The sequence below is a fragment of the Erithacus rubecula genome, assembly GCF_903797595.1.
Source record: "Erithacus rubecula genome assembly, chromosome: 3".
NCBI classification, from domain to species: domain Eukaryota; kingdom Metazoa; phylum Chordata; class Aves; order Passeriformes; family Muscicapidae; genus Erithacus; species Erithacus rubecula.
In genome coordinates, this window is record NC_136689.1 from 93,420,305 (window position 1) to 93,442,421 (window position 22,117).

The following is a 22,117-nucleotide window of genomic DNA, read 5'->3' on the forward strand; positions in this document are numbered from 1 at the left end:
TTTAGCAGCAGAATTGCCTCTTACATTCTAGAACAATAGAACAGTAGATGCCTATTCCAGTAAAGTGCCACATTCAGGCACATTTCTATTCAAAGCATGTCTGATTGACTTCACTGGGGTTCAGAGAAAAGATACCTAACAAATCCTTTGGAAAGGTTCCATCTCAGTGTTTGAGCAGTTGTGTTGTTCGTTCTGTAGATTTTTCTCTTAATACATGTCTGTATTTCTAATATGATAAATGTCTCATTGCTTTAAGGTTGTGCTTCACTTTGTTGGGCCAGTGGTGGACAATCATCATTTCCATCTGCACGAAGTGCAGCTGGCAATTCATTAATGCATTACATCTTGAAATTGGCTTCCCATGTGTCAAATGATAGCAGCCCAGTTCAGCAGGTGGTCTTTTGTCTAATATCTAACCTTGCTCTGTCTCATGACTGTAAAGGCATTATTCAGAAGGTAAGTAAATGGCAACCTGAATGAATACAGTTTCCTTTTTCATAAGCTCTTATATTTTAATATGGAGTGTCCTGTGATCATATAGAAATGCTTCTGTGGGAATGAAATCCATTGTGTCTTCTCAGTTACTTGTGTTACTGTTCTCTGAGGGCAGAGTGTAATTCAATTATAGTCATGGTCTGGACAATTTTTACTAGGGATTTTTGTAACCTCTCTGTTTCAGTGGGCTGTAACATTTCTGATACCCATATATATTCATAGTAATCACTTAGTAGATTGTGAGAGTGAATATGCTGTAGAACAAACTCTACCTGAATGAACAAGAAATTAAACATTGTGTATATCATTAGGTGTACTGTGGGAAACATGACCTTTGTAAAAGTTTAGGAAAAAAGCAGTGATCAAATGTTAGATTAAAATCTATTCTTATTAGGAAAATGTATGCAATGTCTTTTCCTTTTTATATTTTGTGTATAGAATGATCCTTACTCTATTTTATCAAATGTGCTTTGAAAAATCTGTTTCCCTTAAACTTTGATCATTTAAATAAATTCAAACCTTGAGAAAAGAAGAAAGATCATGTAGAAAGTCAGCTGTAGTAGAGACGTGATGAGATGAGCTAATGCAGCAGAAATTATAAAAAGTGTGTTTGTTTCGAGCATAATTTATAGTAATTTATAGTAATTGCAAAAATTTCTTTTGATCTCCATTAACAGTGTTCTGTTCTCAGACCTAATGGCTTGTCAGAAATGCAGGGGGAAATAGATCTTTTGGTGATGCAAATTATGTAAAGCATGGTCATGTGTTAGAGAGTGCTAGTACTTCTTGTTGGAAACAGTGTTTGAGATCTCTTCTGTACTAGCTGTTATATTCTATGAATTGATTTTGCTTTAAGACCCTTCAGAGTTTTACTCTAGTGTGATAGTACTTCCTTCTCTCTCTTGGGCTCTGCTTCCATAAGTGTAAGCAATGGTGAATAATCAATTCCCTCTGTGAAAATTAAATTACCAATATTATATTCACATGAAGAAAACCACAATGAGTTTGTATGCTGGGTTGCTTGCTTTCAACCAGATGCTTGTATATGTTGTCAAGATTCAGTGAGGTTAGGAATATTTAGTCAAGGACTTTTTCATTAGAAGAATTTGTTAGAACACATCCCTCTTGCAACAGGGGAATAGATTTTAATTTTTACTCAGGATCTCCTTAAAGTGGAGGCAAACCTTGAGATAGTGTTTGTAGTATCAGCGCACAGTTCTTTTTCTTCAGAGCTTACCAAAATTCCTCTGACTGTCAGTGAAGGGGAGGAGTGGTGCTGTAGGTTCCTACGAGTCACTTCCAAGTTGAGACCTTTTCTATTCTGATACCTTTAACATTTGTTAATAGCATGCAATAATAAGTGAGGAATCAAGAATACATTATCTAAGTAATGAATTAATTCACTTCAAATGTCACTAGTTTAATTTTGGGTAGAAACACTGAGTGCAAAGCAAAAAGCTTTTCTAGTGGTAGAAATAAGTCTCTAAAGAAATACATTGTGTTGGATCAACTTTTATGTATCAATATTGCAGAAATGATTATGGAGGAAAGTATGTGTTACTATATTAATGTTTTAACCATGCAATAGATTATTTTTCATATTTTTTTCAAAAATCCTTGACTAATAATGGGTTACTATAAATTCTAAATACCTTTTTTTTCTTCCTTCTAACAGAGTAACTTCCTGCAGAACTTTTTATCTCTTTCATTGCCAAAAGGAAGTAATAAAAATTCCGGTAATGTGTCTACTCTCTGGCTAAAGCTGCTACTGAACATATCTTTTGGAGAAGATGGACAACAGATGGTCATGAAGATAAATGGGTTTTTAGACCAGATTGTTGAAATGTGTAAATACAAGCACAAAAGCAGCCAACATCTAGCACTTCTTATTCTACATAACATATGTTTTAGTCCAGCTAATAAACCAAAGATATTAGGTAATGGTAAGTATCTGAAGGGTCGGCAAACTGCTGTTCTCTGAGAATATCATGGCTTCCAGGAGACTATATTTTCATGGCAGTTTGGGTTACTGACCAAGAACTCAATATTGTATTTTAGAAAAACATTTTTTATGAAAATAAATTTTTTAGAAGTAATTACAGGATATATATTTTGGCAGAGAGACAATTACAGTAATGCATAATATTAGGAAAAGCAAATAAAATCAAGATTCATTGTTAGGCAGATCATTTGGATATAATAACACATTATGAATGAAAGGATTTTTGCAGTTTTCTCAGCTAATTTTTCAGGGAGGATTGAAGAATTCTTTGTGTCAGTCAGTTTGAAATAACTGACCTTCCTATCTTTCCGTTGGACAAAACTTTTTCTTAGTTTGTGTAAATCATGAATGTTGAGACAAACTATTTTATGTCCTGTCATGTACAGAAAATGTTGATGATAATGGTAAAGTTATGTCATGGGATATATATTTAATGCAACAATGTGTTCAAAACTTTTTTCTTGGTTGTTTGTGGAAGGCATATTTTTTCCCTCATTTAATTGCAGAGAGAATACTTCTGTCTTTGTTTTAAGTTCTCAGCAGGTTTTCCGTAGTGTCCATGCTTTTTATTTTTCCTAAGATGTGGATTTACTGCCTTAATTAAATATACATTATTCAGTTACATAATCTATGAATTTTTGTTATGAAGTGAACAAGCAAAGTTGAAAAGTTTGGCTTCTGAGCAATGCTAGAAAATTAAAGCACCTATGGTGGTGTGGCAAATATTTCTCATTGGTTGCAAATCATCTGCATAATAAGTATGAAGGGAAATAGAAACATCTTAATATCCATCCTGATGTGGCTCTAATTGTGGCTACTGGGAGTTATAAAACAGTTTCACAGCTTACTCAGTCCCTAAGCATAGCTGATAGCTATACATAATGTTCATTTTTTACTACTGGCGGCTTAACTTTTCAGCATTACTTGATTTTGTTTTGCTGTATTTTTTTAACACTTCTTTCAATGTACTGTGCTGATTTTATGAGCATATTGAAATTTAATTGATTATAAAGTTTCTGTAATTCCTCTGCCATACCAGTACTTGTCATAAAAATAAGTACACTCCAAGCATCAATCTACTGAGGCATGCAAACATATTTACATTGCTCTTGATTATATTTTCTAGATGCATTTGGTTTCATTTTTTTTTTATTTGTCTCATTAGATCAAGCCATTGCAGTACTGTCTGACTGTTTGGAAAGTAGCAGTCCTGCTGTTCAGAGAATAGGAGCAGCTTCGCTTTGGGCTTTGCTTCACAACTATCAGAAGGTTAGTACTTGAGAAATCTGTGAAAAAACTGTAATGTTATACTTTTATGCTGTAAACAATACAGTAATCTCTAAGTAAATAATAATAAACTTTACAATAGTCATTCTGTTTTATTTTAATTGCATAGCTGCTGAGGCTGGGAGGTTAAACAACATGGTATAGAAGCAGCTTTTCCTTAGTAATTTGGGATTACTTATATAAATGCAGTCTATATGATGGTGTAGTCATATTAATTCTAAAAATTCCTGCATCTCATGCTCTGATGAATTACTGTAATTTTTTTAAGCTTTGCTGTTAAGGTGTGATCATGTGGGCAAGAAAACTCTTTTTTTTTGTGTGTGTTTGTTTATGCTGCAGGCAAAAGTGACTTTGAAGAACCCATCCATAAGGAGAAGAATAGATGAGGCTTATTCTTTAGTGAAGAAAAGTAGGTCTTATTTCTACCTAATGCCAATTCTTACTTTTTCCATCATTAAAGCATTTCAGTTTTGATCATCACAGTAAGTTTTTGTTGTGCTACAAGTTTTTGAAAGGATACTTCAGTCCCTAACATCACAATTAGCAATGGGACTTATGGTTTTATGGCATCTTATAAATGCAGATGGAGAGCAATGCCTTAGGTAATGACCTTGGGTAATTGCCAAGGTTAGTTTTCAAGCATAGGTCTCATCATGCTTGCACTAAAAATCCTTGTCACAGTACAGTTCTGTGAATCTTTAAATCTTAAATTTAGTGATATGAAAAATTGTGGTTTTAGCATTGACTTTGCCTAACTGTGCTCAGCCTGAGAGTGTTGAGCTTTGTAGTGAAGGGATCAGAACAGAGCATTGTTCCCACATTAAAGTATTGTGGCATGGGTTAGTGACACTCTGAAAGCTTGAGATTTTTGCTCAAGTAACTGAACATAACTTGTTTGAATGGCTGCAATAGGTTCAGCTGAAGAACATTCAATATTAAAGGTGTTCAAACACTGGTCTGTAGCTAGAGCTTCAGTAGCTAATAATGGGTTTATTGATTGTTAGTCACATCAAGTTAGTCTAATCTTGAAAGGACATGATAATGTCTCATTTTTAAGCTAATGAGCTTTCCTACTAATTTAAATTGTTCTATGGATGTACTCAAATAGGTTTATTGATTAAGGGGCTTATAATACCAGGTTTACATAGTATTTCCATAACAGATTTACCACAAACTTTCTGGCTACATTGGCCATTGTTGGTATCCTAATAAGGGGGAGATTTATTTTTAATAGAACATCTCATGATAATTTTTCCTGTGCTGTCACCCAAATTCATTCATTTTGTGAATGTACTTTTGTTTCAAACTCAGCTTTTACTAAGTCGATCCTTAAATATAACAATACAGCATTTCATATACTGGTAACATATTAATAGATATATGAGTTTGTATTGTTCCTTTTAGTAGAACTACCATTAATCAGAGACTTTCCTAAATACCATGTTGAAACATCAAGGTAGAAATATGTACCTTTTACAGAAGTCATAACATTAATCCCCTTTTATTTATGTACTGCTATAGAACATGAAGTCCCAGACTGAACTATTCATTTTAATTCAATAATCATTTACATATCAAAATAAGGAGTATAAAAGATTTTATGCAACTGTCATTGTTACAGTTTACAGTTTTGTAATATGTCATCAATATTGTCACTAAAATATGCCTGCACTAAGGGTCTCAACTAGTCTGTGCTTGTAAAGCTTTGATCACTTAACAGTGATTACTGGGCTAAAATGCCAGATTGTTATTCTGAGTACACAGGGGGAAATTTTTCAACATGGCTATTGTTATTTTATATCTCCTGCTTTGTTGTACCCAAGGAAAAGACCAAAGCAGACCTTGCAACATTAAGTATTAGTATTTGATTTGCTGCTCATTAATACAGAGGGTAAGGTCATAAAACCAGCATGACTTCTTGCAAGGCATTTAATGCAATCTTTGGGAAAGTAATTTTATATTAAGAATCAACTAGAAATTCAAATCTTGGTGTTTTTTTCCATTCAGGTTCTCTACAGCCAGAAGAAAATGAACTGCATGCCTACCATGTAAAATGCTTACAGAATATAGTGCAGCTTCTCGATAGTTAATGGTCAGTGTTAATGATTGTTAATCAGTCAACTCTCATGTTGAAATGAAACAGCTTGTGCAATGAGAGCCTGAAATTTGAAGAAAGCACTTTTGACTCACAGATCTGTGGCAGCAGCAGATCTACTGTGGAAGAAATTTATGAAGCCTTAAAGGAAGGAGTTCATCACTTTGAATGAAAGAAATTGGACTGTATCTGGTTCAAACTGTTTGTACTATAATCCCAATGGGAAATTACAACTATACTACTATGTAAGATATGTACACAGAAGGACTGTACAGGAGAAAAGATTTGAAAAATGAGTAATTTTCTTAAATTATGCATTGAAATTGTTACTATAAAGTATTAGAGTTTCTGGTTTGGATTGTTCTTAATAAAGGGGTTTTTAACTGAGATCAGCATTTGCTGTGAGTGAAGTGGAATTTTTAAGATTGCAGAAGTGAACAATGTATGCTCAGATTCAGAAACTGAAAATGTTGGTAATTGTAGTGTCTTACACATATTAGATACAGAACAGCAAGGTGTGTGTTATAGTTTTGAAGAAGATCTCAATTCAAATTGCTGCATGTTTCCCAAGATGCTAACAATTGAAAAAGAGCTCTCAATTGCTGATAGTAGAGGTGACAATTATGTTAACATAGCAGTTTATTCAGGATATGGGGTCTGTGCATCCATTTTAGTTACATTACAACAATGTAGAAAATATTTGAGGCAAAATATGTTGGCTTCTAAAGACTTTGAATCTTTTGCTTGGGGCAAATTCCCCCCCTTTTCCCCATTATCCGGGCCTGTGTTGCCTTTGAAGTGCTACTATGTAACTATTCTAAGCTTTTCAGTATTCTATGCTGAAAGAGTTTGAGAGAAAAATGCGTTGGTGTCTGAGCACAACAGTTTTTTCTGGCCATGCTTTCAGAGTATCTAACAGGGTGTTTTAATTTCTCTCAACACATAAGGCTTTTATGTCAGAGTCAGATAGAAGTGAGCTAATTCAAAGCAAAACCCAAATAACATCTCTAAGAGTTATAGCAAGGCCATGTCTACCTGTAATTAGTCTCTTCTTCTTAACCAGGTGATGAAAGTATTTTCTGCTGACAGAGGGGAATTGGGTTTATTTGTTTAGTAGTGCTTGTAAATTATGTGTGACTTGATATAATTCAGCTGACCATAGGTGTGATGCTTATGGCTGGGGTAAGTCATTACTAGAAATGTAATTATTGGCTGGATTAAATCATTATTAGAAATGTAGTTATTGTGCTCTCCCACCCCTTTCACCAAAGAGCAAGGATGGACCACCAAAACTTGATTCTTTTCCACTTACTATGTTGTGTAATTACTGTATTTTGCAAAGCAAATGCTGTCATGCTCATCCCATGGTAATTATTGCAAATACTCAGCTGCAGGGCAGGAGACAGCTTTGCAAGTCAGCATTTGCTGACTAGGCTTGGTAGTGTGAGGTCTCTTCCCTTCAGATTACCAAGTGCTGAGCCTCTTCAGAGACTTATCTTTCAGCATACTCACCCCAATGATCTTTCTCATAAATCAGTCACTAAATCAAAATACGGATTGTTTGCCATTTTTTTCTGTTTCAGAAAGACAAAAAATGAGAGCACTTAGTGCCAAATGAATTCTAATGGAAGTAACCACTCCTGCAAGGATGGCAAGAGCTCATTCAAAGCATAGAAATTACACATGGATCTCATGAGGGGAATGAGGGCTGCAGTTGCATAACTTCATGAAGTGCAAGTACAATATAATAAGGCCATAGAAGATCTGGATGCTTGTTTTCTATTAAACATTTCTGTTCTATGAAGCTGTGCTTGCTCTTGAAGAAACTATTCATATTGAATAATCTGGGCAAATTGCTAATATATTTGTTGTTACAGTAAGTCTTAGTGCTGTGTTTATCCCAAAATGAGCTATTTTCTCAGTATCCTGCAACAATTTACAGTTGTGGGAAGCAATTGTAGCAATGTCATAAGTAAATACTTATGTTTGGTGTTGCTATTCTGGAAAATTAAAACAATTCTATTAACTCGAAGGGCTAAAATCTATGTTCACATTGTGAATAAGCTTTCTTCTTTCAAGATGAAGGAAAGGGCTTTATTTATTTATTTGAAGGACAGCACTTCCTTCCATCACATTTTCTCTTAAAAACTGGGGACGTAGAGTGGCTGCATCCTATCTTCCTGCATATTAACAAAGCGAGTTATAAAATGTGAATGACCCCGTATTTCCTGTTCACTGGCACTTAGACTACCAGAAATAGCCTCACAATAACTTTTAGTCTTAATAGCTTTCATGAAAAATGATTTACATATTTAAACTTCATTCACAGTTAATTTCCAAATTTTGGAGATCCACAGGATATTTGTCATGTTTGTGTTTTCAAAGAAAATTAAACCCTAAAATACCTTCAAATACTAAGAGCTGTAAAATAATTTTTTACCTTACAGAGGAAAGTGCAATTAAAGTCAAGATGGATTTCCTGAATAAGCTACAGAATTTAAAGGGTAATATTCAACTTTCATCTAGTTTCCCTAATAAAAGGCACAGCCATGCAAGCTAGGAGTCTCTTGAAAATCCTTATCCAGGAGAATTCAATTACCATTTGCACTAACTGCAGATATATCATACTCTTACTTGGTTGCTTTATCTTTTATGATAAGCTTGTAATCAAGAAAGAAGTTATTAAATTCAAAAGAGGTAAGTGCATAAAATCCACTAAAATGAGGCTTTCAGATTCTTTTTTAAGATGGATGTGTCATCTAGTGCATGTTCAAAACTTTTACAGAAATAATTTTCACTTAAGTGGTATAAAATTGTAGATTAAGCTTAAATAATTTCATTTTGATTGTGTGTGTTCATGCAAATAGAGACATTTAGTCATGACTTACTGATGAAGTTTTCAAACCTTTGAGTAATAGGTTTTCAAGCCTACTTGAAAATCCTCAGGAATAATACTTCATTTATGAGAAAGGGACTATTTTTTGCTCTTCCAGCAATTTGGATTTATGGATTCTCCTCACTCAGCAACTACACATCCCTGGATGATGTTTTTCATTGATTCCCCTACATACCAAACTTGCAAATTATAGCAATTACAGGCTTGTGGCAGCAGTTCTGGCCAGACTGGGGTGGGGAGTTTTCTTTACTGACACTACAGTTCAGCTTTTTTTTTTTAAGGATTTCCCTTCACCATAAAGTAGAAGCTGCTGTGACAGCTTCTTAAATCTGTTTTTACTTCAGAGAAATGTTTTAATGTCTTCTAGGAGAGAAAAAAATGGTTAGCAGCGAGTTTGGGGGCATCCACACTTCACTTGAGGTTTGTCCTGATTGTGCAAAACAAGTGATTCCTTCAGCTCTCTTCAAGGTGGCTCCTAAAGTAATCATTTACAGCTCCACTGCTGAGGTAGCAGTCGTACTGCCATTGCTTTAGGACAGAGGAGTTGTGGTAAATACAATTTCACAACACTGCAGTTGTTGTAGGCTTCTCTCTTGGCTCCTGGGCTGCATTGTGAAAGACATTTTATCACCTCATCATCATCATCTTTTTGTGATTACCTAACCTCATTCAGGAATTTTGTGTGGCCTCAGAGCATTCCTAAGACCTGGTTAGTCCCCCTGTGTTGTAACCCATAAGGGTTTGGCCCCATGATTGAGGGTCAGTGTGGGCTCTCTGGCCTCAGTTCCAGCTGTTCTTGGGCACATCTTATTTTTATAACTCATATTTTAGGCACTGAACATTAGCAGTAGGAGTTTTACAATTTAATTTGATATTCAGGGTATGTTCCCTTCCATTCCTCCTCCAATCCTATCTAAGCCACCACCTTTTCCCAATAAATAAATAAATAAATAAATAAATAAAAAGGAAAAACTGGTTGCATTTTCACTGATGAATTCTTATAGCACCCAGTTTCACACATCCAAAATGGAGTGTCAGTCTGTGTTGAATTTACAGCAAACCTACAGGCTAGGGTTCACAAGTCATCATTCCAACTTCTTGATTGCTTGCCAACAGGCCTATAATATAAATTTGTATGCTTTTAGATCCCAGTCCTTAGCACTTACTATGTCTTTGCTGAGGAGAACACAAAATGGCAGTTTTCAGTGCTTCACATACAGTAGGTAATACATTATTTAGTTCACATACATGACTTGCAAATTGCCATTGGTGTTGCACATCTTTCTTTAAAAACTCAGCTTTAGTAATTCTTCCTAATTGAGAATAGCTTCAGAATACTGACCTGGAGTTGAAATAGAAATGAGATCAGCAGCAGCAGGGAATGCTTTTAAATCCAAATACTCTCACCAGAATATCCTTCACTAACCCTAAGTGGCAGTGCAGAGCTTCATAGAGACAGAGCAGAACATAAGACTGGGGGGATGTCCTCAGCCTGTAGCCCAATGTCTTAAATGTACTGGGAAATACAGGATCACCTGTGTCTATGTTTAAATCCAAGGGATAGTAAAATGCATGTTATTAGGAACTTTCTGGCCAATCTACATATGTCTGCTAACTGAGCTTAACAACAAGGTAATAGGTCTGCAGCTTACTTTCTGTGTTATGCTGCATCACAGGCTGTCACTGACTTCAGACACCAGTTAGTTATCTGAAAAAACAACAAAAAAACCACCACCAAACAAACAAATGAACCCAAAAATAACTCTTGGGAGAATGCAGTTGTCATCTGTATTGACATCTAGGTGAGTGAGAAAGATGTGCTCTCAATTGGGGCAACACCAATCAATGTGCAAGCATCAGCATAGCAGTGCTCATCACATAAATACAAGCTTAAAGTCTTGTAGACAAGCTCAAAGTGATTACACTTCTGAGGTGGATTTCTCCAAATCAGGATAAGAAAAATTGTCTTTCTTCTTGGTTTCCATTCTAGGACTCTGTAACTGAGGATTTACAGAAGGACTTTCTTGCATTGCTGTGGCAGCTGGAGAGTGACTCACTCCTCCTCAGCCAGAGTTTTTCTTGACCATTCGGATATTTTCCAGAAAATGTCTTTAACAGTTAAGTAACAGTACCTGAATAAAAACTTTTAGTTACTTCCAGTTAAAACTACTCTATCTGAATCTCAAGTTTGGTGAACAGGGGTTGGACTGATTTTTAGAGCTCTCTTCCATCCCTTACAATTTCATGATTCTGTGAATTTTGTAGATCTACTAACAGGCTATAGTGTCTATATGATTAAATGCTCTGAGGTTTCTGAGGTTTAAAAGTTTTTCATAAATGGTAAATAACTGTGAAGTTTCAAGGGCTAACATAAACTGCTCCTGCAGGTAGTAGCAGTGTCACTGGAATTCTCTTTTTTTTTTTTTTTTCTGAAAGTTTTGGTGTGATTTTTGATCTGTTTGTGCAAATTAAAACATCAGCTGCTCATTAGTCCACAGCTCAGCAGACTGTTCCTTAGAATCTCTGTTGTTGTTGCTTCATGCCTGCAAGATGTACAGTTTCCAGCATTAAAAATAAGTTTAAAAAAGGAATATTAAATTCACCCACATGCTGATTTCTGACCTAATAACTGCCACTCTGGAGTGAAAAATCTTGCATTGTCCAGAATTATTCTGCAATAATTAAAGGTTTGCAAGGCATCCCTGAGAAAGAAGCATATTAATACAAAAAAGGAGTGGAGCCATACAGCAGGAGGCTGCCAGCAGCTGGCACAGCCTGTGGGGAGCTTTTGGGGTTCTGTGCAGCCTGTGGCTGCCTCTCTCAGATTTCTAGGAGAAAAATTCTCTCTGCTCACTTTGGGTGTTTGTTGACAGTAATTTGCCATTGTATTGTTTCTATTTATTACATTTATCATATAATGACAGCAATCCTCCCTCTCTATTTTGAATAAAGCAAACATTTTTACACAGTTTTATGGGGCAGTATAATTGAGGAGTCACAAAAATACCTTAGAATATTGTTTTTAAAGCTAACTTTCTTACCAACAGGAAGTTTGCTTACTGTAAAAATGAAACGAGAAAAAAAACTGTGTCACAACAATGGATTATATAAGGACTTATGTTCTTGTATGAGAATTATGGAGTCTGTATGTGGTTAAACATGCATTTTAACATTGTGGGTTTTCTTCAATATGCTTTTCAAAATATAGCATGACAAACAGTGAGCATGGATTTTTTTTTTTTTTGAAGTGACAACAACTGATTTTATGAAGTAAATGACCCTAAAAATCAATAGAAAAACCTAATTTTAGGTGGTGTTTGACTAGGTCCCAGCAGGGAAAATATTATTGTATGGACAAAGTCACTGAGGAATATAGCAGGAATTGAGGTCAAAATGTAATCACCCAGAACACAGCTCTTTGGGGTGGATTATTTTATTCTCTCTCTGAACTGAAATACCTTCTAATGGTAACAAATCTCCTTATCCTGTGCTGGGAGTGTATTTGCCATTATGGATTAGAAGAAAGATCCTTAACAGCCTACATACCTTTTCACATGGTTCTCAAAAATGTTCTGTGCTTTCCCTCCAACGTGCTGGAATAACTTCATTTTCAGTTAGAGGCAAAATGACCACTTGGAAGGAGTGCTAGGTGGTAAGTGCTAAACTAGGGCTTTGAAATTTAACTAAAACTGAACACTTAAAGAGATAGAAGAAGTAAGAGAGACAAAGAGAGAAAAAGAAACATTAGAACAGATAAAATAACCTGGGACAGTAGCTATAAACACCTGTGAAAACAGCAGCTTGCTGTGCCATCATTGTTTGTTTGGATTTCAATTATTTAATCTTTAGTTTCCTTTTTTTTTCTTTTTTTTTTTTTTTTTTTTTTTTTGTTTTGTTTTGGGGTTTTGTTTGTTTGTTTGTTTGTTTGTTTAGCAACAACCTAAGAGATCTTCCATTGCTGCCGTTCTAGAAATTTTTATTCTAGAAATGGCAATTTTGTGCCAATGTTTAATGTTGCATCTTTTTATGCTAACATGGTTACAATAGGTTAAGGTGGGTTTATTTTTTTAATACCTGTGTGACATTATTAACAGTGACTCTCTTACAAATGTACCCCAAAGAGGTGACTCCCATGTGTGTGTTCACCTTCTCAGACAGGAATGAAACAGTGAGCCAGGCTGGCTGCTCATGGCTAGTTCTCTCTTGCCATCAGTGCATGTTATTGCTGCATTCAGAAGGAGTTCACATTGGAAATTCTTACTTGGTAGTGTTAAGGATAAAGATTTGTCTAGTTTATTAAATTTCAATTCCTGAGATTTTTCTTGCATATATCACTACACCAACCCTGACAGCCTTTTTCATGTGCAGCAGGAGGTCATGTAAGTGTCAGAAATTTCTGTTAGCAGAAGTAATTAATACTGTCAAAATCTTTTCAGCAAAGCAAACTGACAACTATTTACGATGTTTTAATGCTACCCATTCTGTACAAGGATGACTAATATCAGAATGCCAGAAAATTGTATCTTTGTTCTCAGAATATTTATTCACCTTTTGATGAATTCATTCAGCAGCCATCTTCTGTGCATTATTTTATATGTGTATATTTGAGGCAATAGAATTTCTACTTCAATGAAAGAGGGACACCTATGTATTTGTCTCAGGCTTGGTAAAAAATGCAGTTGATTCATTTGGGTAAGAAAAGACCATGGAGAAATAATGTCCAGGAAATATAATTTACTGTTATCTGCAACAGGAACAACAAAAAACAGTACACAAAGCTTTCAATCCTAGGAATCCAGGGACAAAATACAGCTACAACAACACAGTGAACCTTTAATTTTATGTTTTGAAAAATAATAAAATAATTCTATTAAAAATGCATTCTAAAATAATACAGTAATTCTATATAGCCACATTTCCCATTACAAAATAGATATGGATTGCAATGGATGCAAACACTGATGCAAGTAAGATGAAAAATGCAATTTTGATCTTGGATCTCTGGATCCAGGATGTTAGTGTGAATAAACCAAAACCTGAATTTGTGTGTGTGACAGTCCCCTATGTGCAAGAAGAGCCCTCTCCCATTAGATATTTAGGAATTAAATGCCTGCTAAATCAAGGTCTCTGGTTATTTCTGATCAACCTAAATGCAGACAACCAGCTCTTTAAAACTATCCTAGCAAGGTTTACCTCAGATTATCTGTTGAAATTCCTGTCTGCCTAATGTATCAGATTATTCTGGTAAGCCTTTGAACACTAGCACATCATTAATTCAGATCACTACCTTTCAAAAAAATCTCTCACTTCAACAAAAATATCCATTAAAAATAGAAAGACAAAATTGTACAGAAAGAAATATCTGCAATTTTTCCACTTTGAGTGATTCAAAACCACAGTCTCAGAGTCATTTAGGCTGGAGGATACCTCCAAATCATCAACTCCAACCTCTGGCCAGTCACCACTTTGTCAATTAGACCATGGCAGTAAGTGCCACATCCAGTTCTTGAACACTTCCAAAGATAGTGACTCCAGCACCTCCCTGGGCATTCTGTTCCAATGCTTAACAAGCTTTTCCATTGAGAAATTCTTGCTGATATCCAGCCTGAACCTCCCCTGGTGCAGTTTGAGGCCATGTCCTCTCATCCTAGTTGTCTGGGAGAAGGGGCTGACCCCCAGATGGTTCAGGCTCCTTTCAGACAGTTGTAGAGTGACAAGGTCACCCCTGAGCCTCCTTTTTTCCAGGCTAAACATCCCCAGCTCCCTCAGCTGCTCTTGCTTGGCCCAGTGTCTAGAAGTTGTGTGTGCTGTATTTTAACTGACAGGTGATTTCTATGTGGAGTTAAATTCAACCATCAAAATAAGAACATCATATATTTGACTGATGGCAGCATCAATATGTTAGGGTAGTTATGTTGGGATTGTTGATAAGCATTTTTTAAAGCAGATATGCTACTTCACAAGCATTCCTATGGATCATACGTGTCTCTTCTTATGAACATACCAATGAGACAAAAGCTCTATGCAGTCACAATAATTCAATTTAAAAGTTAAGCCTAAAATAACTTGTAATAATTTTTCATGGCGTGGTCTGAAACCCTATAGATGTAATTACACTTCCAGTTTCTTAGAAATCAGTGGACAAAATTATAGGCTAAATTTTGGAAAATCAAGAAAAATCTCTGATATTCCTTCTCAAAGTGAAGACACTAATTGAGAATATGACTCACCACAGCTTTATGTCAGTATAAATATCATTGATTTCTTTAGAACTACATTAGCATAAAACAGATGTAATATGTTGCAGTGGATCAGGCAGGAGTTTATGGCACAATTATGCTACTTCTACTAAAACAAATGATTGCAGCAGATATTCCTTGGCTCCGTTTATTTAGTTGACTGTGATACCTTTCTTGTAAAAGCTCTACTGTTTTGTTTGGCTTTGTCTAAACCAATGAAGTTCTGCAAAACAACAACATGCATAAGAAATATCTCTTCTTAATTTTAGTAGGAAAGGGAATTTTACTAGAGGATTTTATTTATCAGTGTACTTTGAGTTGAAAGGTAAAAAAAGCCCAAACTAATGCCAAAAATATCCACTTTAATTCATTACAATAGAATAGAATTTTAATTTTTTTCTTCAGATTTTGATTATTTTTTTGTTTTATTACATATGTAAAGATTTGATAGGATGTAGTTATCTTTACATACTTTCTGTGTCATTCTTAAACCCTTTCCAAGGTTTAGACTGGGCAGAATTTAGTTCATGATTCATTCAAAAATTTGCTCGCAAATGTGTTTTTGTTTTCTATTTTGAATATCTCTAAGCAGGGCAGTTTCAGGGGAAGACATCACTTGTTTTTTCTGAACAATGCTTCTTTGAAGGGGGCATTTGTGTAGTTGGCTTTGTGCCTCTTCCAACATTTAAAGCCAGTCCAAGATCAAAAACTGGAAAAGAAAGAAGTGGTCATGCATTCTTCCAAGGCATTTGTCTGGAAACCAAGACATTTGTGTTTGGCATTTGGTGTTTGGGGTGGTCTTACTTGCTTTTTCTTTTCTTTTCTCTTTGTGTGTGTTTGTGTGTGTAGAAGGGAGATTTGAGATAGCATTGTCTGCTTGAGTTGATCTTGTAGGAGAGATGTGCACTATCAGAAAATTATTAACTGTCACCTTGCTGTTTTCCAAGCTTTTTCCCAATAAAGGGAAACAAAAGGGGCTTAAGAAAAAGAAGATGCATGAGATAACTTTGCTAAGTCAGGTCCTGGATGCATCAACAAAAAAGGGTTAAGGGATAAGGGTATAGGAAAGATGCCTTGTTTGCTCTCTTTTCCTTTCTGCCTCAATTTTGAAGGCTCTTTAAAAACTCATAAGCTTCTTTGCCTTATAAAAGTTAGAGGTCTTTCTTGGAGAAATTTCTGAGCTCACAACATCCTGTAATTAAGGATAGCCTCAACCTCAAGTGAACTGCCTCTGCAGGAAGTTTTCCCATCCAGGCTGTATTTGAGGGCATTGTTTAGGAAACAGCTCTGTAATCCTCTGCCAGAAAGAGAAAACAAGTCCAACAACATTCATTTCATTAAAAGGACTTTTAACAGGGTGTTTTTAGAAGCGTGGTGGACATAAAAAGAAGTGTTGAACTAGGAAAAGGATAATTCAGGAAGAATAATAGGTGTATGAGGATGACTGTACTCTGAAACAGAAAGTTCCATTTCCTGTCCCAAAACCAGATTTTTGTAAGAACATTGAAGCCTTCCTGCTTTGATTTTTATTTCATTAAAATGAAACTTTAATGTTTCTGAAAAAAGCATCACTTTTTTGCAAACTAATAAAATCAGAAATTTTAGCAGGAATGCAAAAATTAAATTCAGAGAAATAAACACAGTCAACTATGCAATATTAGTACATTAAATACTTTGAGGCCCAAATGTATTTTACTGCTTTCTTTTGTGAATTAGGTTTTTTTCATATGTTTCAAATGTTTTCTTTCATGTTGTTACTGGATAGAAGTGCATAGGCTGCTTGTCAACAGATTTTGAATGCAAATGCAAAACTATCTTCCTATTGCAAAAATAGAAGAATTCATAACATATTTCTAAGGAAATTTCTGATACCTTATTGACCTAATCAGTAGCAGACATTTACAGCCAAGATCACTGAACAGAAAAGGTTTAGATTGAAGAAAATGTGTGGTGACAATTTTTGATCATTTAGCAATCATGTAAATAAAAATATAAACAAAATAAATTGAATGAATATTTGATTTGGTTTATTTGTTGGGCTTTCCTCTCCCTTTTATAAGTAGATCAACTTGGCTTTTTTAATTGTTTTCACAAGTATCTTCACTTTTCCATCCTGTTTTTCCCTTTTGTTTTATACAAAAGCAGAGGAATAATCTGAATGTCTGCTTTAAGGGTTTCCCTTTCACTCTCAGACAGATGAACTTCCCTCAAGTTCCACAAGTCCTCACAGGCTGACACTCTGGCCATGAACACATCAAAGGAATGTTACTTATGCATTGAATTTGAAAATTCCATGAACTTTCTTATCTCCTACCAACACACCTTTCACTTGAGAATTGGTAGCAGTGGTGATTCATGGTGTTCAAAAATTGCTCAGCAGTGGTGCTTCTTCCACTGCTCAAATCAGACGTTTTTACCATTAGTACATCTCTCCATTTGCCATCTGTCACTAAATGCATCTTTTACAGATTCAGATGGCACATGTATAATCTCCCTGAAAGAGCTGTGAAAATACTTTTCTCTTAGTGCCCTCTAACCTTGACAGCAGTGACACAGCTTAACCAGGAGCTCATCCCCACACAGCCAATTACTCCCCAGCCAGTGGGATCAGGGAGAGAACTGGAAGGGTGGGAAAGCTAGAAAGCTCGTGGTGTGAGAGGGCAGAATTTAATAGGAAAAGCAAAAGATGGGTGTGCAAGCGAAGGAAATAAAGGAATCCATTCCCCACTTCCCATAGGCAGGCATATTCAGCCCTCTCCAGGTGCATTGGGTCTGGCTGAGATGGAGTTATTTTTTCCACAGCGGCCCTCACAGTGCTGTGAGGGACTGATGGCATCTGCACCCACCAAACTGCACCCTGAATGTACCTCTGGGGATACCTGGAACTCAGACTGGAAGTTGTGCTGCTGTGACAGGAACTGGAGATAAGATGAAGGTGCTGCTATTGTCTGAGTGTTACCTCATTCCCAGGGGGAGGTGTGGTGCTGAGCATTTGCACAGAATTTGCTCAGCTCTCTTGCACATTTTTGCTATTAATATTTTTACTGCTACTGTTTATTTTCTTATCTCATTGCTGTTTCCAGGAAACTGTTCTTACTTCAACCTGTGATCTTCACCTCTTGTGCATACAATTCTCCTCTCCAGCCCAATGCAGGGGAGGGGGAAATGAGAACACTAAATTGGAGAATACATTCCTAAACCACAACACTGACACATTTAAATATTCACTGTTATGTTTGGATGAATAGCCAAAAATATAAGTAATTTTCCCATTCCAAAAATGCAGAAATATTTAAGATTCCTGAATTCATATCCTCTTGCAATTTTTTTTTCCTTTTTGGTTGAAGCATATTATCATAAAACTATGATTTATATAACATTGCCTCTTGCAGGCCAGTATGTTTAAGAATAAAAAATTATGGAGAAGTTGAGCAGGTAGATGATGTTTTGTTTACTTTTTTGCATTTGGAAAAGTCTCTTAAATTCAATTGTTTTCTTCTCTGAATCATCTTTATCAAGATATCCCAAAATGTGATTATGTTTAATTTACAAATATTTTATTTCCTTTGGTAGGAATGTTTAATGTCCATTTAACTTCTCCTTTGAGGTTAAATAATACATACTGAAGAATTCTATCCCTTATGTCACTGAATAAAGCATGCCTATAGATTAATCCAGTTTGTGGTGCTTGATTATTCAATTGAAATACATGCAGAATAGGAAAAAGCAAAGTGATTATTGTGCCTTTATCCATCTCTACACTCAACCATCCCATTTAAAGAGAGAATGGTGCATGGAAAAATCACGTGGACCCTCACCCATGGAGTAAAAGGGACATCCTTTGTCACTGGATTTTTTTTCTGGATTAGTTAATCTGACTTCTACAGGGCTAGTGCTAAACTACAGGGGTGCTCACAGCAGAGGAGGAATTGCTAAAGCCTCTCTCCTCACAGCCCACTTGGTTCATTACCTTCTCTGAAAAGCCATTGAAACTGAAGAGCCTTTTTGCCCTGGCCATTTTCCAGTTGGTGGTATTTGCAGGTCAAGAAGTGGTAGCTGGGGTGGTTCCCCTTCTGGCTGTCTCCTGCTTCCTCCATTGCCATGCTCAAGGCCTTTCTTTCTGGTGGCAACAGCCTTCTGCAAGAATGTATGCCACTCTTTCTCCATTATTGCTACAGGCCTATCTGTTAAATCTTAAATACTAATGAATCATTAAGAAGGGTATTAACATATTTGCTGGCCCTATATGTGTGTCTTGTTCTTCACAGTTTTATAGAAATTTCTATTAAAAACATCATTACAGAGATTATTGTGACATGCTTTGAAACAGCAGCATTCATTACATATTATCTATGTATTGGAATTTGGGAAATTAATGCACCAGGAAATGAAACGACTCACCCAGGGTCTCTGAAGATGTATGTTCAACTCATGATTAAAATCCAAGCTGTAGATCTGTATTGTGTTTGCTGCACAATCTTTTTTGCTGTTTCTCTTTTTTCTTTAAACCACATCAGTTTTACATTAAGTGGAAAATTCCATTGTGCTGCTTTTGTTGTCAAACTGTAATTGGCATTTAACCAATTACTTTAGTTAAGTGCAACTTGTTTGTGAGCATTCCCTCCCTTTACTTTGGGATTCAAAGCTTGGAGAGAAAGTGGGATAACTGGGAAAGAAGAGCCAGGCTGTGGGGAATGATGGGCAGAGAAATGGAGAGGCAGAGACCAAATAACTGCTCAAGTGATGGAGTGACTGTGAGATGTGCTGCTGCTGCTGTTGAGAGTCTTGTATCCACAAATGGTCAGATACATGGATTTTCCAGCCTTTCAGGGGGAAAAGAGGGTTAGACGTAAGGGAGGAATGAGGAGAGGCTGTGAGGGAGCTGCACATTGGGCTTTTCCTTACATTAACTGCCCGGGTAGGTAGTGTGGAGATGGTAGATATGGATTTTCATAGTTACATCTCCTGTAAAAATATGATGTTTTGTGTGTCTGCTTCCAACTGTATGAGTGGAATCCACTTTCACACTGCCTACAGCTTTCTCAATTATGTTTTGCAGATGTGTTGCCCTTGTCTCTCTAAGGGGCTTGTACTGGTGTCCAGAGGGGAGTTCAATTGCAGCCTTTAGAGGGGAGACCCAGCAATACCCTGGCTATAGGGTGCTTTTTTTGCAGGTATGATGAGGGATCCTGTCCTTGGGGCCAGCTGCCCAAGAATTCCTGACATTTGTAGTGATTGTGTCTGTTGTAGAGCAAATAAATGTCCTTACACATCAACATCAATACCTAGTCATCATAAGGGGTTAGAAATTTATTTCTTAACTTCTGTTTTGCTTTCACTGCCAGATGGAGAGAAATGAACAAGAAATTCAGAGCAATAAAACTGCAATTTATCTATATAGACAGATAAGTGAAGAATAATTTTCATTTAAAGGAATATGTCTTCATTTTGGAAACATCCTGAATATATCTTAGTTTTAGTTTGAGAAAACAGATGTGTGAAAAAATTCATTTGTAATAACAGTAGTAAAGAAATTAACATATGTTTATATTTTTCATTCCACTTTAGATTTTGTGGAACACCACTCATCTGTAAACCGCTATATGCACATGCATTGCTGCATAAAGAATAATATTTCAGGTTAGAGATGTATTTTCCTTTTTTCTTCTTCTGCAACTGCAGTGTGAGCACTGCCAGCCAGAAGGTTAAAGATTTAGGTGTGGGATCCATATAGCTCCAATGTAGCAGATTTACAGGTTGTAATGCCACAGAGCATCCAGGAATTTTAACTCACAAATCCTTACAAATACAAAATCTGCAGTATAGTATCTAAAGCTTCCCATTTCCTGCTTTTCTTATCAGTAAAATGCTCCTGTGTTTCCTGAGACAAGTAAAATGTAAGTTAATCTTTTGATCTGTTTGAATTGATTTCTCATGCAAATAAAATGAGGCTCAGTCTCCAGTTCAATTTTCTTCCATTTAGATTTTTATACTGAGCATCAGAGGGACTACTGGCTATCTAGGTAGCCTGTGAATCCAGATTCTGGATTGTCCATGACAATTTCACTTGCTCAATTAAAATGTAAGTAGTACTCTTAGGAAATATACGGCTGCTTAAAAAAACTGTGTCCTCCCTTAAGACTTTATTAACCCTCAAAGCCTGCACTTCTGTGAAGTTCCAGTAATTGAGGAAATTCACAGAACATTGAAGTAACTGGAATAAAAACTACACAAATGAAGAAACAAAGTCAATAACAATTGTAATTGTTTTTTAAAAATAATTTGGGAAACAACTCAGGCTTTTAAGAAAATATTTTGCATAAAATATTATTCTATAAGATTTTTTTTTTTTATTTGTAACATATCTGGTGAATCTGTGAGTGTGGTGAGGCAGAGGAGTAATCCTTCCTGACAAGTTGTGGATGGCCCATCCCTGTAAATGTTCAAGGCCAGGTTGGATGGGGCTCTGAGCATGGAAGGTGTCCCTGCCCATGGCAGGCAGGTTGGAACCAGATGGTCTTTGAGGTCCCTTCCAGCCCAAACCTTTCTGTGATTCTGTGATTCTATGAATTCAAAGTATACCACCTCCTCATAAAACAAAAAACCCAGTCCTGTTCAGAGGAATACAGTATCTGCAACAATTTCACTTACCTACAACTGTGAACATGATTTCCCATGCAGGGGGAAGAAAAAAAGGAAATCACTTGTAAAAGGAAAAAAAAAAAAATCACAAGGAAAACAAAAGGAAAAAAAAAATGGCAAGAATTATTGACAGCTCCCACTGAAACTCAGATTATTTCTTTCCCAGAAAGTCACTCTCCATAAGAAGAAAATTAATAAAATACTTGAAATTTCTTTGAAGATTTTTGTGGATAACAGGAACACAAGAATCATGTCAGTTTAGGAGATTAAGAAGAACATCCTTTATAATTTTTTTCTAAATTTTGACAAGAAGATATTACTAATCATGTATTTATATAAGTATGTCAGCTTTTATGTGTTTCTAAAAGTAAGTATATTCAGGTAGTACAGCTGTTTGAGTTTAAAAGTTGTATAGAGAAAAATTCCTTTTTCATCACTCGGCGAATTCTATTTGTTGCTAA

At 35.9% G+C, this 22,117-nt stretch overlaps 1 protein-coding gene across 3 annotated transcripts in view; it reads left to right on the top strand.

The window, feature by feature from the left end:
• RTTN (rotatin) overlaps positions 1–8,665 on the top strand; it is a 79,591-nt gene extending 70,926 nt beyond the window's left edge. For all 3 annotated transcript variants that reach the window (XM_079301480.1, XM_079301482.1, XM_079301481.1), the window contains exons 45-49: positions 257–456; positions 2,171–2,438; positions 3,663–3,766; positions 4,124–4,193; positions 5,792–8,665. In XM_079301480.1, coding sequence (XP_079157606.1) covers positions 257–456; positions 2,171–2,438; positions 3,663–3,766; positions 4,124–4,193; positions 5,792–5,874 — 725 coding nt within the window. In that variant the 3' untranslated portion in view covers positions 5,875–8,665. The remainder of the gene's footprint in view (positions 1–256; positions 457–2,170; positions 2,439–3,662; positions 3,767–4,123; positions 4,194–5,791) is intronic.
• The last annotated feature ends 13,452 nt before the right edge of the window (positions 8,666–22,117 follow it).